Source organism: Diadema antillarum, unplaced genomic scaffold (assembly GCF_040938485.1).
Source record: "Diadema antillarum isolate AM-2024a unplaced genomic scaffold, OU_Dant_1.0 seq00000764_RagTag, whole genome shotgun sequence".
NCBI lineage: Eukaryota > Metazoa > Echinodermata > Echinoidea > Diadematoida > Diadematidae > Diadema > Diadema antillarum.
The window spans coordinates 1,082,748-1,095,190 of record NW_027271654.1 but is presented as its reverse complement, the minus strand read 5'-3'; the positions used below and the strand labels follow the sequence as shown (position 1 = coordinate 1,095,190).

The window sequence follows — 12,443 nt, the reverse complement described above, 5'->3', positions numbered from 1 at the left end:
GGACAATGATAGCCTGTTTGCCAGCTCCTCAAACCATTTAGCCAATGTCCATCCATATGGGATGTTCATTAGATGAGTTATGAGGCATTAATATCAATGCAACATCCATGGGGCATGGCTGTGATGATATTCACCATGTTTCCCACTAGCACTGTGCCTCAGGTACAACCGAAGAAAAACTATTGGTACACATCTATAGAAGATACAAATACAACACAACATCTGAAATAAGCCCGAACATTCACAGTTCTCTGATATTTTCAGATAACTGTGTGTCTTCCAACAACTGACTTCCAACCAAGAGGTCTATCTATAAAAGGAGAATTCTAATCTGCAAGACAAGTGTTCAGGGTAAAAACCCATTTTCTAATGAAACAGCAAATTGGCAAACTTCAAAGCAAATGTGGGTGAGAAAAAGCTACTGTTGAATGCCATTCTAACATCTGACATGATATTCTACATGCCAACAAAGATGGCAATCTTGGTCATAGTGTAAGTGAAGAATCAGTGACTAACATATCAGAGAACATGACAAAGTACAGTGCCTTTGCTTCAATTTTACAGGTAATTACAGGTACAAAGCCCACACGAGACCATAACACAAGCCACTCAGATACGCAGGGAAGGGTGTCTATAAAAAGACAATCTAATTTGGGGATTTGCAGTCTATTCCATTTGGGAACAGGTGCCTCTGTGGACTATTCAAGAGGATTAGCTGCGCTTTCTCAAAGATAGTTGGCTGTCATTACACAGTAAAGCGAAATATATATTTGACATTTGGCGGCCAATATGGGGTAGAAATTTATTTGTCCACAACATTTCAGCGCAATAAAATGCTGCTTCTTGTTTCATGACCTTTCGCAAATTAGAACTGCTTACATAAATGAACTATCCTGAACTAATCCAGGGCTGCTAACATTCACCCATCAAAGTCATGGAGACTCCATAATGCAATCAGGGGGTGTGTTTGAGCACTATCCTGAAGCATACAATACCTTATCTCTGAAACAACATTTGCTCCTGCAATAACTATTGCAGGTTTTATTTTCTCCAACTTAGGGTTAGGGTTAGGGTTGTGATAGGGTTTTAGGTTTAGTTTGATATGAGGATTAGGATTAGAGTTAGGGTTATGTTTGTGGATAAGTTTATGATTGACTTAAATGTCATGGGAGCAATTGCCGCAGGAGCAACTGTCATGGGACCTACTGTACCAAATCTGTGCCAGAGGTATGCTTGAATGCTCTGAAAGTGTACCGTACTGCACTCTACTGTAGCGAGCCAAAAGTGGACCACTTCCCCATGTGCTTCAAAAGTGGCCCATAACCGTACCAGAAGTTCGTATGAGAAGAATCTGCGCAGCTCGCACATACATCATAATGCAAAGAGTTGATTCTTTTTGTTTGGGGCACCTGTAAGCAGCATAAGCGCACCAGGTGCACGACCCTGTTGCTACAAATGTGTGACTCCCCTCTAAAAATATCGAATGAGGTACGGTTTCTCCACAGAGTGCTGGAACGCTCCATATATCAGGCATTGCATGGTACAGTACGCATTGGATTAGCTTTAGTTCGCTTTTTGAGCGCTCAAACGTGGCCAGGGAGAAACTTGCTCGATACGAGCATTTCAAAGAGCAAAACACTTCCAGAATCAGGGAGATATCTGTGTGATATTCTCTTCATGTAGACATGGAGAGGTAGGGAATTTTTCGGACGCCTCCTGCAGAATCACAGTGGCAGCGTTGCTTAATCCCAAAATAAATTTCAGCCAAAGATGTGTCAAGAATACGCTCTACATCAATTCTTGAATTTCATTATCCGAATTTTGTTCAGAAATGTCTGAATAAATGACATGTGAGGTAATATCAAACACTCATTTCCCACGTAAAAAAAAAAAAAGGCCAAAAAAAAATTTATTTATTTTCTTTTACTAGCCAAGGACTCAAATTAGAGCATTAAAAGGCTGGTTTAACAACCATCATCCTGACTGGATGAGGAAATTGGGGGAGCCACTTCCATTAAGTTCACAAATTTGTGTCAATCTTACTAACCGCAACTTGACCTCAAAGTTCCATTTCCAATTCAAACATAATTCAAAGAGTGTAATATTTTTATGAACGGAAAAGTCCAGCCAGCAAGGCACCTGGAGTAAATATGGTATATTAACAAATGAGACCTCCCCACAGACCAATTTATAACCACAAGTCTCAGCAATTAATCAAATTTTATCTTCCAAGTCGCATACTTCTCCTCCATCCACCGCCCCCCCCCCCCCCCATGCCCCCTTTCCCAATATATGAACATCTCCCCAGTCCTTGCATAGATCTTCTTTTTGAGCGTGAAAACAGTCAGGTGCTGCGAAACTTTGCCATAAATCTTGTTGACCGGGGGATTTGACATGACAGGAAGTAATTCAATTAAGTCATTCATGTCAGCCTATGCATATCCTTGTCTTCCATCAACAGCTCGAAGCTTTGTCATACGTGCAGTGTGGGGAGCCGCCTTACAGCTGCACACGCAGACATGGCATTCGTGCACACAACGAATGTACTGTGCAGATACACACTTATGAATTCATGTATTCTAGCAATTTGCTCTAGATCTACTATTATGCATACCATACTCCATCCTCAGCCAAGAAATGAAGACATGATTGACCTGAATATTACTCTCTAACAAAATGAAGATCATTATTACATGATGTAGTCTTACTGCAAATCATGGGGGGGGGGGGGGAGGGGGGGTTGAAAGAAATCCAACCTCATTCTTTGCATCAGATATCTTGCACAGTAAACACAAGATGTCAGTATTTATATGAAGCATTTTCTAAAAGAAATAAAATACAAATACACATTTTGCTCACCAAATCTGCTCACATCTTTTCTCCAGTTTGCGTAATGATATTATGTGCAGGCTGTAATCCATATCATACCAATCTCTTTTAGAAGTACAGTAGTCACCCATCTAAACGCTTTAGAAGGAACATCGGTGAAGTGCAACGAAATCCTGTATACATTGTAACAAAGTTTATTTGCGTTCTTTTCACCATTCATCCTAACTACACAACCTGCGTTTTTGCAACATATCAAGGCCAAATTTGTCCATTGTTCCTCATTAATGTCTAAAAATATGACTAAATCCAGAGAAATAATTACAGGTAGCTTATTTCCTCGCAAAAAGTGTTACTTTTTTCAACAAATCCTAGATACGTTCTGCTGATTGTGTAGTCTGAAAATTTGCAGTTTGACCTCACTTGTGGGACTATGCAATAGGGTAGAATTGTGCTTGCGGGTACATCGAGTGCCATCAGCATCTGCTCACACCTCTCCAGTGCTAATATGGAGGGTCATCTTCTCCATAAGCAGTGATTTAATAGGTCAATAAAAACCAGCCTCCACTTCAGCAGGATCCCCACCTTATATTACAGGGAGAAAAGCTACTTCCCCGAACACTCTAGATTAAGTGGGAGCCATTATATTTTTTGCAAGCGTTTCCGATATTACACTGTACAAAAAATATTTATTACTCCAGTCCTAGACAATTCAACAAGCACACATTTCCAATTTTGGGAGAAATTTTATAATTACGCGTAAAATTTGAAGACTCACTGCCCGACTTGTAGGTGTCACTACTTGCTCATACAGTATCCTGCATACAGTATCTAGGCCTACATACAGTTCAAGGTTTGCATTTCTAAACAATAAAGAACTGGGTAAAATTCTGAGGAATACAGCAAATCAGCCAAAATCAGCCCACAATCTCCACTTAATGTTCAATCTGTTCCTCCATTCCCCAAATTCTGCTGATCATTGTTATTTGAAGAGCAAAATACTGTTTGCCACACCACCATCCTTCAGGGGGTTTTCAAGTCAAGTCACAATACACCATGTTTTTCAATGCAACGTTGCACGCTTCCCTGCCCAATACTGAAGTACTATTTTAAAGAGTGCACAGTGAACAAAGAGAAAATAAAAGGGTAAAGAATTATTACCTACTAAAAGTGCACCAAGCAATCTTTAGTCGAGGATCACTATTTGCTACATTTCTGCTGTTATCAAAAAAGCACTTGCTACATTCGTCACAAATCTATGCTCACTCAGGTGGGCATTCTCTGGGAGCATTCAAGCACATCCTCCTGGACAACCCAGGTGTCTGTCTACCCGTCCACAAAGCCTGTTCACAAACAGTTTGCCCATGAAAGGATTATTTTGGTTGTTGACAGTCACTGGCAATAGGGTCAAACCTCTTCTATTCATCACCTCACCCTTGATGTGAGATGGCTCTGTAAAATTCAATATTAGTACCAACACACTGGACACTGCATTCAGTGCGTAATGAAGTGACATACAACTGTATGTGAGTACCCACATCACACAGAAGACTCAACAGACGTACAACACATTGGTGTTTACTTATAGGTATGATAACTACACTAGTGAAATTTTCATATCAAGCCTCTATAGGACAACAGTAAATACAAACACATAATTCAGTCCAAGTATACAGTACTAAAATAGCTAGTTGGTAGAAACTGTTTAGGCCTATTAAATGTAATGGGGTACAAGTATTTCTTTAAACAGATATGATAACTATTGTGCTAGTAGTGACACAGAATATGTGCACATCAGTTCAGCCACTTTTCGGTGTCTAAACACCCTAGTATAACACTTTATACACATCTGTCAAGCTTGTCTTTGGAATGCTTTGCAGTTCTAAGTTTGCAAAACAGGTCTGCAGAGGTGTAGACTAGCAGCGCAAATAAGAAAGCAGAGTGGGCGTGTCTAGACAACAGTCCGACAGTCACACTATTTCAACCGATACTTCAACTCATTTGACTATCGCTGAGAATAGGGTGCAGTCATTTACGGTACAAGAATAGTCGGTCCTAAATATCCTGTAAACTAACACATGATCGACCAATCTTTCCTTCCCTCATCCTCCTCTTCTCATTCCTACTCTAGCTCTTCTTTGAATATTCCTTCTCTGTCTTTATATTCCTACTCTTCTCCCTCTTCATTTTCATTCTTTAGAAAAAGAGAAAAAGACAGAAAGAAAGGCAGAGATAGAGATGGAAAAATTTGGAGAGGGAGAGATGGAAGGAGAGAGATTCCTGGACTGTATGTTCATAGAGTTTTTGGGTAATCTTTTAATACTACATCACATATATACAGTCAATAATACAGTAACACTAAAATGGCAAGATGTATCCCAAAATCAATTAAAGCCACCATCTGCTTTCAGGTCTATCAAATTCCCAGTCTTAACCCATTGAGGACAGGGCTGATTTTGCGACAACACGCATTTCCCATAGATCCCTGCCCGAGGATACTCGGGACTCATATTCAATGGGTTAAAATGACAATGTTGAAATCAGTGGAGGGAAAGAGTGAATTCTAGAGTACTGCTAGTTATCATTTACTTTAAAACAAGGAATGTTCGTGTGCATTTTAATTTCGCGAATTTCGCGAGCGCCAAGATTCGCGAAATTTAAATGCACGTGAAATTTCTTGTCTACACTATATGCATTGAACGCCACTGGCAATTCGCGAAAATTTCATGCCACGAAAAAGGCCGTCGGCTCCAATTCGCGAAAATTTCATGCCGCGAATATATCATGTTTCACAGTATACTCCACCAGGAGACCACTTTTTACAGATCTATGTGTGTATGAGAGCAGGAAATTGAAAGGGGAGAAAACTGAAATGATGGATTTGTATTTCCACACCAGGTGCTGCTTTATGCCCTTGTGGCGCTGCATTTTAATTTCCTTCTCTATGGGACGGCACTCAAAGCTGCAGGTACCTTGTTTACCAGTCAAGTTTTCTCCTCCGCAAAATAGTCCAATCACAATAAACCATTACGGACAGCCCAGCACTTGTGAATACAGGCGCCCACTTACTGCACAGCTCAGCATGAACGCTGTACCAAGTAGGTCTGATGTGTAATCACAGACCCATTGCACAAATTTGAATTACCCTGGCATTACGATTATTGAACGTTTACACGTAGCTGATGGGTTTTCACTTTGATACTTGACTGAATCTTGAAGGTGATGGAATTGCCAATGATGTATCACTTGGACATTCTTTATCACTGCATCACTGCTAGCATATCATGAGTAGCTAGACAACACATGTTAGACAACCTTTGCACATCCTTGAAATGTTTTACCTGGATATACATTATTATTTTATTTACATACTTATCAAACTTTCTCATATTACAGTGGGTCTTCTTAGCATGGAAAAAAAAAATGTTTGAAGTGGTGTATTAAGTGAGTAGACAGACAAAATAGTACTTCCATTACACAGACACACCACTGAAATGCAAAAATATGATTCATATAAAAAAAAACCCAAGATTAATTCACCACACACCAAAGAAATCCAAAGAAAGGAGCATCAAGGTTCCACTCAAAAGCAACCAGAATACATCCATCTACAGCTGTATTTTCTATTCTCCCTTTATTGAGCTTGTCTGGCACCTCTATTCCAGAGTGTGTGCCTTGGAATGTGTGGAATGCTTGTAGAATACAAATGTTTACACAACAAACATAGCTTACTCAAACTGGAGTCATTCCAACAAAGGCCCACAATTGTAACAGGTCATTTTTCGGGGAGTATCCACAACAATGCTGACATTCTTTCAAGCAAAATTCATCCAAAGGAATTTCACTAGATGGCAAGAGCATGTATTGTTATACTGGCCAGTATTGATCCTCTCCACATTCTGTGCATCAGCATTTACTGGCATACCCCTCTCAAAGACTCTCGAAAGCAGAAGGATAATGAGGATTTTGACATAAATGTCTTATGATTACAATTTCGGTACTCTTTCAAATCTACAAATATCTGTTCAAACTAAAAACACCCAATCACTGCTACTATCAAGGTAATACTTTAGCAGCTACAAGCATGAACTTGGAAATTTTCCTGAGAAACAAATCAATGGATCATGGTGCTCTGAAATAATGGTATATTGTGGCTCACTTGGAAAGTCTATTATTTAGTAATTTAAGGTTTTTATATGACTTTAGATATGTATAGCATATTACATGTCATAGGTTCTACATGAACTCAATTTTCATTCATCAATTACCTACTGAGGTGCCATTCTTTTTACATACAATAGTTATACTCAGTCCATTCACTATGTCACACTTGTGTGGGCATGAGCAAACCCTAGCAGCTCTATACCCTGTCATCACAACAAACAAGCTTTTAGACATTTAATCTCCGACCACCACAGTTCTTGTTTGCTCTCCGCAGATAATTAGCTTACCTGGGATAATCTTGTGTGACAGTTATAGTACAATTGTACACAGGGGCTTGGCAAAAGGGAAAGGAAGAAGAAAAGAACCTAAAACAACCACAGAAATGAAAGAATTTTAAGAAAACAGGAGACAGAATGACCAAACACTGGTGGTATCTTGCTTGTAGAGCACCTCAATTCTTGTTGATGCCAAATACCAGAGAACTAATCTACTCCTCTAAAAGGCACTGTTTAGACAGGTTACTGGTAATCAGCCAACCATCTTTGTTGCAAAATAATTCCTCCCTCATCCATTTGGGTTGTTTTTGACAATCTATATCGCTGACAAGTTTTTTTCTATTTTTTGAGGGGTGGGGTCAACCGAATGAACTCATCTAAACAGCTTGAGAGAGAGAGAAAAAAAAAAAGACTTTTATTGTAAATATGTGGGTTATGATTATGGCACCTCTGCACCCTTGTTGTTGCACAACAAGGATTGTTCATCCCGATATAGCTTCAACGAAACTGCAGTTTTGGGATTACTTTCAACAAGTAACAGGCAGAGGCAGACTTAACTGTTAAGGAGTATGGGTCAAACAAACAATAATGAAACTTATGATCAATCTAACATACTGGTAGAGATTGTTATCTGCACTAAGCATTCAGTGCTTTGATGAGAGAGAGAGAGAGAACTTAACTGATTGTTACTTATAAGTTTAATAATGCAGGTAGGGATACTAATCAATCCATTCAGAATTTTCTGAAACTTTTGATCATAAAAACATTGCACAATTTCCAAGTGTACACAAACATCCCACATAATTCATGCCTCCACATGTAATTTTGTGATAATAATGCAATGTAATAATTACGCCAAAAACTGACAGGTCTCAGATTCACAGGAGTCATGGGAATGTCACGTGACAGACATGACACTGATACTACTCTTTAATAACATGACCATTACACTGGGTTTTTTTGTTTTGATTTTTTAGTATGAATAGAATTAGGTAAATCTTATTTCAGTGTGTAATATGTTTAATAATTTCTTTTCAAAGATCATGAGACTATGGATTTCAACAGATCATAAAAATTTTATCATCATAATGATGAACAGCAATGAATGATGTGAAAGCACATGTAGAACTGGCCGGGGGCGGGGGCTGGAGTACGCCTCATACTCCAGCCACCCCCTCAAAGAATCAGCCACAGGTACATCTCGTAATCCATTGTGATGTCACTCATGATTCGACACCTTTTGGGTGAGTCATGGAGTGAGTGGTGGTTTGCTTACATTGCATGATCCAGCACCAGATTGGCTTTCAGTGAAAGCCCCAGTCTAGCCTTCATTCAAGGAGTTGGTTTGTCATTAATCATATCGCTGAGGATGAGAAATGGATTCTGAAGGTATGTATACAATGAATGTGCTGCAAACAAATTGTACTTGACCCTCTCAGTTACATGTTGACCTTAATCAGTAGATTATCAAAAAATGAAAGTCAATGCACAAGTTTAAACCACTAAATATATGCCACATATTGCATCACATTGCTTTCAATGGGGAGGAGATGACTTTTTCTAAATATTAAAAAAAAAAAAATGACTGCACCATTTGTAGAATCTTTCAGTTGTCAACAAATGTCAGGGTCAGTTTCTGCCATAACTGTCATGATGAATCGTAGCTAGATAGAACCACTGAGTTAGCATCTATGTAAGTTCACTGCTGATACAAATTTTCTCTGCCTCCATCCCCATTGCCCCCCCCCCCCATGATTTTTTTTTTTTTTATACTAATATACAGAATTTTTAATACGACTAACTGTCTCCCTCTTCAACTGCCAACCCTGATGACTGAGAATAGTATCTTTTCTCATATTCTGGTACTCCCAGTAGAAAATAGCTGGATGTTATATGTATACATGTAGATCTACTGTTATCTGATCCCCCCCCCCCCCCCCGTATCAATGCAACGCTTGCATTTGCCTACACTGAACACTCAAAGATTTAAGAATTGTGTTAATTCGTATTTGATTAGTTTGTTGTAAGAAATGATTTTTGTTATTTTGTATATGCATACAGTGTATAAGTTATTTTGATTATGGTTTACAAGTTGGTAATCTAGGGCCACCTCTCATCAAATTATGATGGTAACATCAGGCCCAAAAAATCTAATTTAAAAAAAAAAGGAAAAAAAAGCATTTTGTTACAAATGGGCATACAGGATATTAGACACACTTCACAGTATAAAAATACTAGTACTTACAAAACAAAAACAAAAAAACACGTTTAAGGCACACATTTGACTCGTCCATATATGCAATGTACCCTAAAAATTCTTTATTATAACTCTAGAAGGGGGGGGGGACAAGAGAGGAAGGGCACGGGGGGGGGGGGGGGGGGGTATGGTGGGGAGTGGGAGGGCGGAGGGGGAAGGGGGGCACAGGGAGGGGCATGCACAGTACATCAGTTGCTCAAATATAATGGACCATTCTGATTTACTCAGTCTTTGAAGAAAGAAAAAAATCTGATTAATGTAAATTTATACTCAGTAAATTTACCAGGTATTAAAGTTTCTGCAGTACAGAGGTTTTATCTATAATGACAGCAAAACAGTGCTTCTGTCAGCTGTATGACTCAATGATGCTACCATCACATACATGCTCATTTTGTTGAAGCGCATCCCAGTGCCAAGGCAAAGGACTGTAAATTTAAGTATCATCAACTTTTGCATCGAATCAACAGTTCAAATTTACTCCACACCTCATTTCCATCTTCGAACTTTAAAACTGCTTAGTTGATAAAAAAATATTTAAAAAACGGTATTTGTAGTTGTACTTTTATACAGTGAACAAGATGCAATTCACAATATATCTCGATGGAAATGAAAGCAATAGAGAAAGCTACAGCAGGATTGCCTATCTTAACCTATTAAAATAATGTCTACATCGAGTGCATTATCTCGTTTCGGTAAATCCAGGTCAGAGATTAATCGCATTAATTGATCACATTGCCGTAGAAAAAGTAGCCCGACCAGACACTGTGCGACTTCTCTGTACAGCGACAGGGCTGTGTATTAAGTTACCTAAGAAGAAAATGTTGAAGACGATGATTATGACGGTGATCATTATCATCATCATGCTAACTGACATTCCTGGTCATGATGACTTAAAGGTAGGGAATCCCATTTGCATGCCTTAAATGAAGAGTTGTATAAATACAGTGGTATGTTGAAGAGAGTATCATTTTAGAAACTCCCATAAAGTATTGAAAGTGGAAGGTAACATTTAGTACACTTTTTTGACCGTTAGATTTTGAATTGAATTTTTTTCGGGGCTCACCGTAAATTCCAGTACATTACTAGGCTACCTTTGCAGACCCATGCACTGCATGTGTGTCCATCATGTATATTTTGTGAAGAAAGTTCATCAAAACTTACAAACATTTCTATATACATTCTTGCCACACACTCTATATGTTATTACATCAGCTCTTATACTTTTAGATTTGTGTTTATAGATAAAAAATACAGAAGACTGCAACAAAGAGGCTTAAGTGTGGCTGACACACAGAACTACTGAGTAGTTGAGTTTTGTGCATTATTCAAATTGTAGATAACTGTTGACTTCCAAATTTCTCAGCAGTGGCCTAAACAAGTCCCCTGAGGTTCATATTTAATGTTTTGCTGCATTTTGGGAGGTCTGTAAAAGGTATCCCCTACCTTTAAAACCGAAAAACCCAACAGTGCAGTCATCGGTGAATCGCCCGATCCGACCTATGCAGTCACACGTAGTCTTACCTTCGAAATGTACAGCGGCTGGCTGAAATCCCTCCCACCGGCGAGGCGGAAGCCCCACGGGCCAGGCCCCGCTATAGTCACGTTTACCCTCTGTGCCATAATCTTGGGGCTTTCTGCTCCTGCGGCGATCTCACACCAACAGCACGGTCACACGGTAAATTCCACAGAAAACTACAAATATCCGTAGAATTGGATCGAAATCGGCCTCAGGAGGAGAAAACAAGAAAGGACGGAGGACGAAAAAGTGACACACAACAAACACGGGTCCTGGCAATTAGCAAATGCAACGAATGCAAGCTATGTGAAGTAGGAAGTATGCGTGTAGTGCAGTGCTAGTAGTGGCGAGTGCATATCCGGGGTACCCTGTCTAGGAAAGTAGTGCGCATGAGTTGATAGTAATGCGTACCTGACTTTGTGAAGAACATGAACTCTCATTAATAGAGTGTGTTATTTTTCCTGTTCACATGCGTACCAAATACACATTATTTCCCGTAGTTTATCCTTGACTCATTCTTAAATGCAAATAGTGGGTTAAACATGGTTAGGAATTCACCGTTCTTCACAAATAGCAGTGTGTCCCCTACTTGTAAAGCGAGACACTGGCTCCCCTAGCGTAGTGATCAATAATCACCTTACAAGAAGCATTGGCTTACATGTTATAGCCTAATTCACAATGGTATACACTTAATGAGAATGCCAATCGAAACAGCCGCTACATTCCTGAACATCACTATCATGCCGTGACAGCATCTGCGTGAAAAAAAAAAAAAAAAAAAAATGTGACTATGAGATGATTTCAAATAGGGCCTAGTTGTAAGTTTTGATACTGCTAAACTCTTAGCTATCTTTACTTTATTTTCTATCTGAGATATCTCCATATCACTCATAATCTTCAGAAATAGCAAAAAACTTACCATTCTGTGACTTATGACCATTTGACCGGGCAATGATCAACTATAAGATTAAGTGATGGCACTCTCAACCCGGTCTCGTTCTGCATCTGGTGGTCTCTCATGCCGCATTGTGCATAGGCGATGAACAAGATCCAGTAATTTAGTCGATAGGCCCTATATTCAGATTTCTGGATAGATATTCCCTCTATACTCTCAGGTCGTCCATTGTCAATGTCGAGATTTCATGCCGTAAAGTTGTCTCTTTTAGGAAACATAATTTATGGTATGTACTGCTCTGCCACATACAATTTAATAAACATTACATCGTGAATGAATTTATTGTACTTTGTTGAAAGATATTTCCTTTTTGATACCTTTTTTTTTTTCCTCAAGTTATTTTGCTTGCATCATAAGGTGTCTCTGAGTTTCACGGCAGACATAGGACCCTACCTGCCGCAAAGGTCAACACAGTTTATGGCAAGAACTTTTATTTGACTAACCTAGGCC

The 12,443-nt window shown here is 39.1% G+C and overlaps 1 protein-coding gene across 1 annotated transcript in view; it reads right to left on the bottom strand.

Annotated features, from left to right (window-relative positions):
• LOC139738678 (PDZ and LIM domain protein 5-like) overlaps positions 1–11,342 on the bottom strand; it is a 113,686-nt gene extending 102,344 nt beyond the window's left edge. Inside the window, exon 1 of the mRNA XM_071649301.1 lies at positions 11,044–11,342. Within this exon, the coding sequence (XP_071505402.1) occupies positions 11,044–11,142 (99 nt within the window). The 5' untranslated portion in view covers positions 11,143–11,342. The remainder of the gene's footprint in view (positions 1–11,043) is intronic.
• Between the last annotated feature and the right edge of the window lie 1,101 nt (positions 11,343–12,443).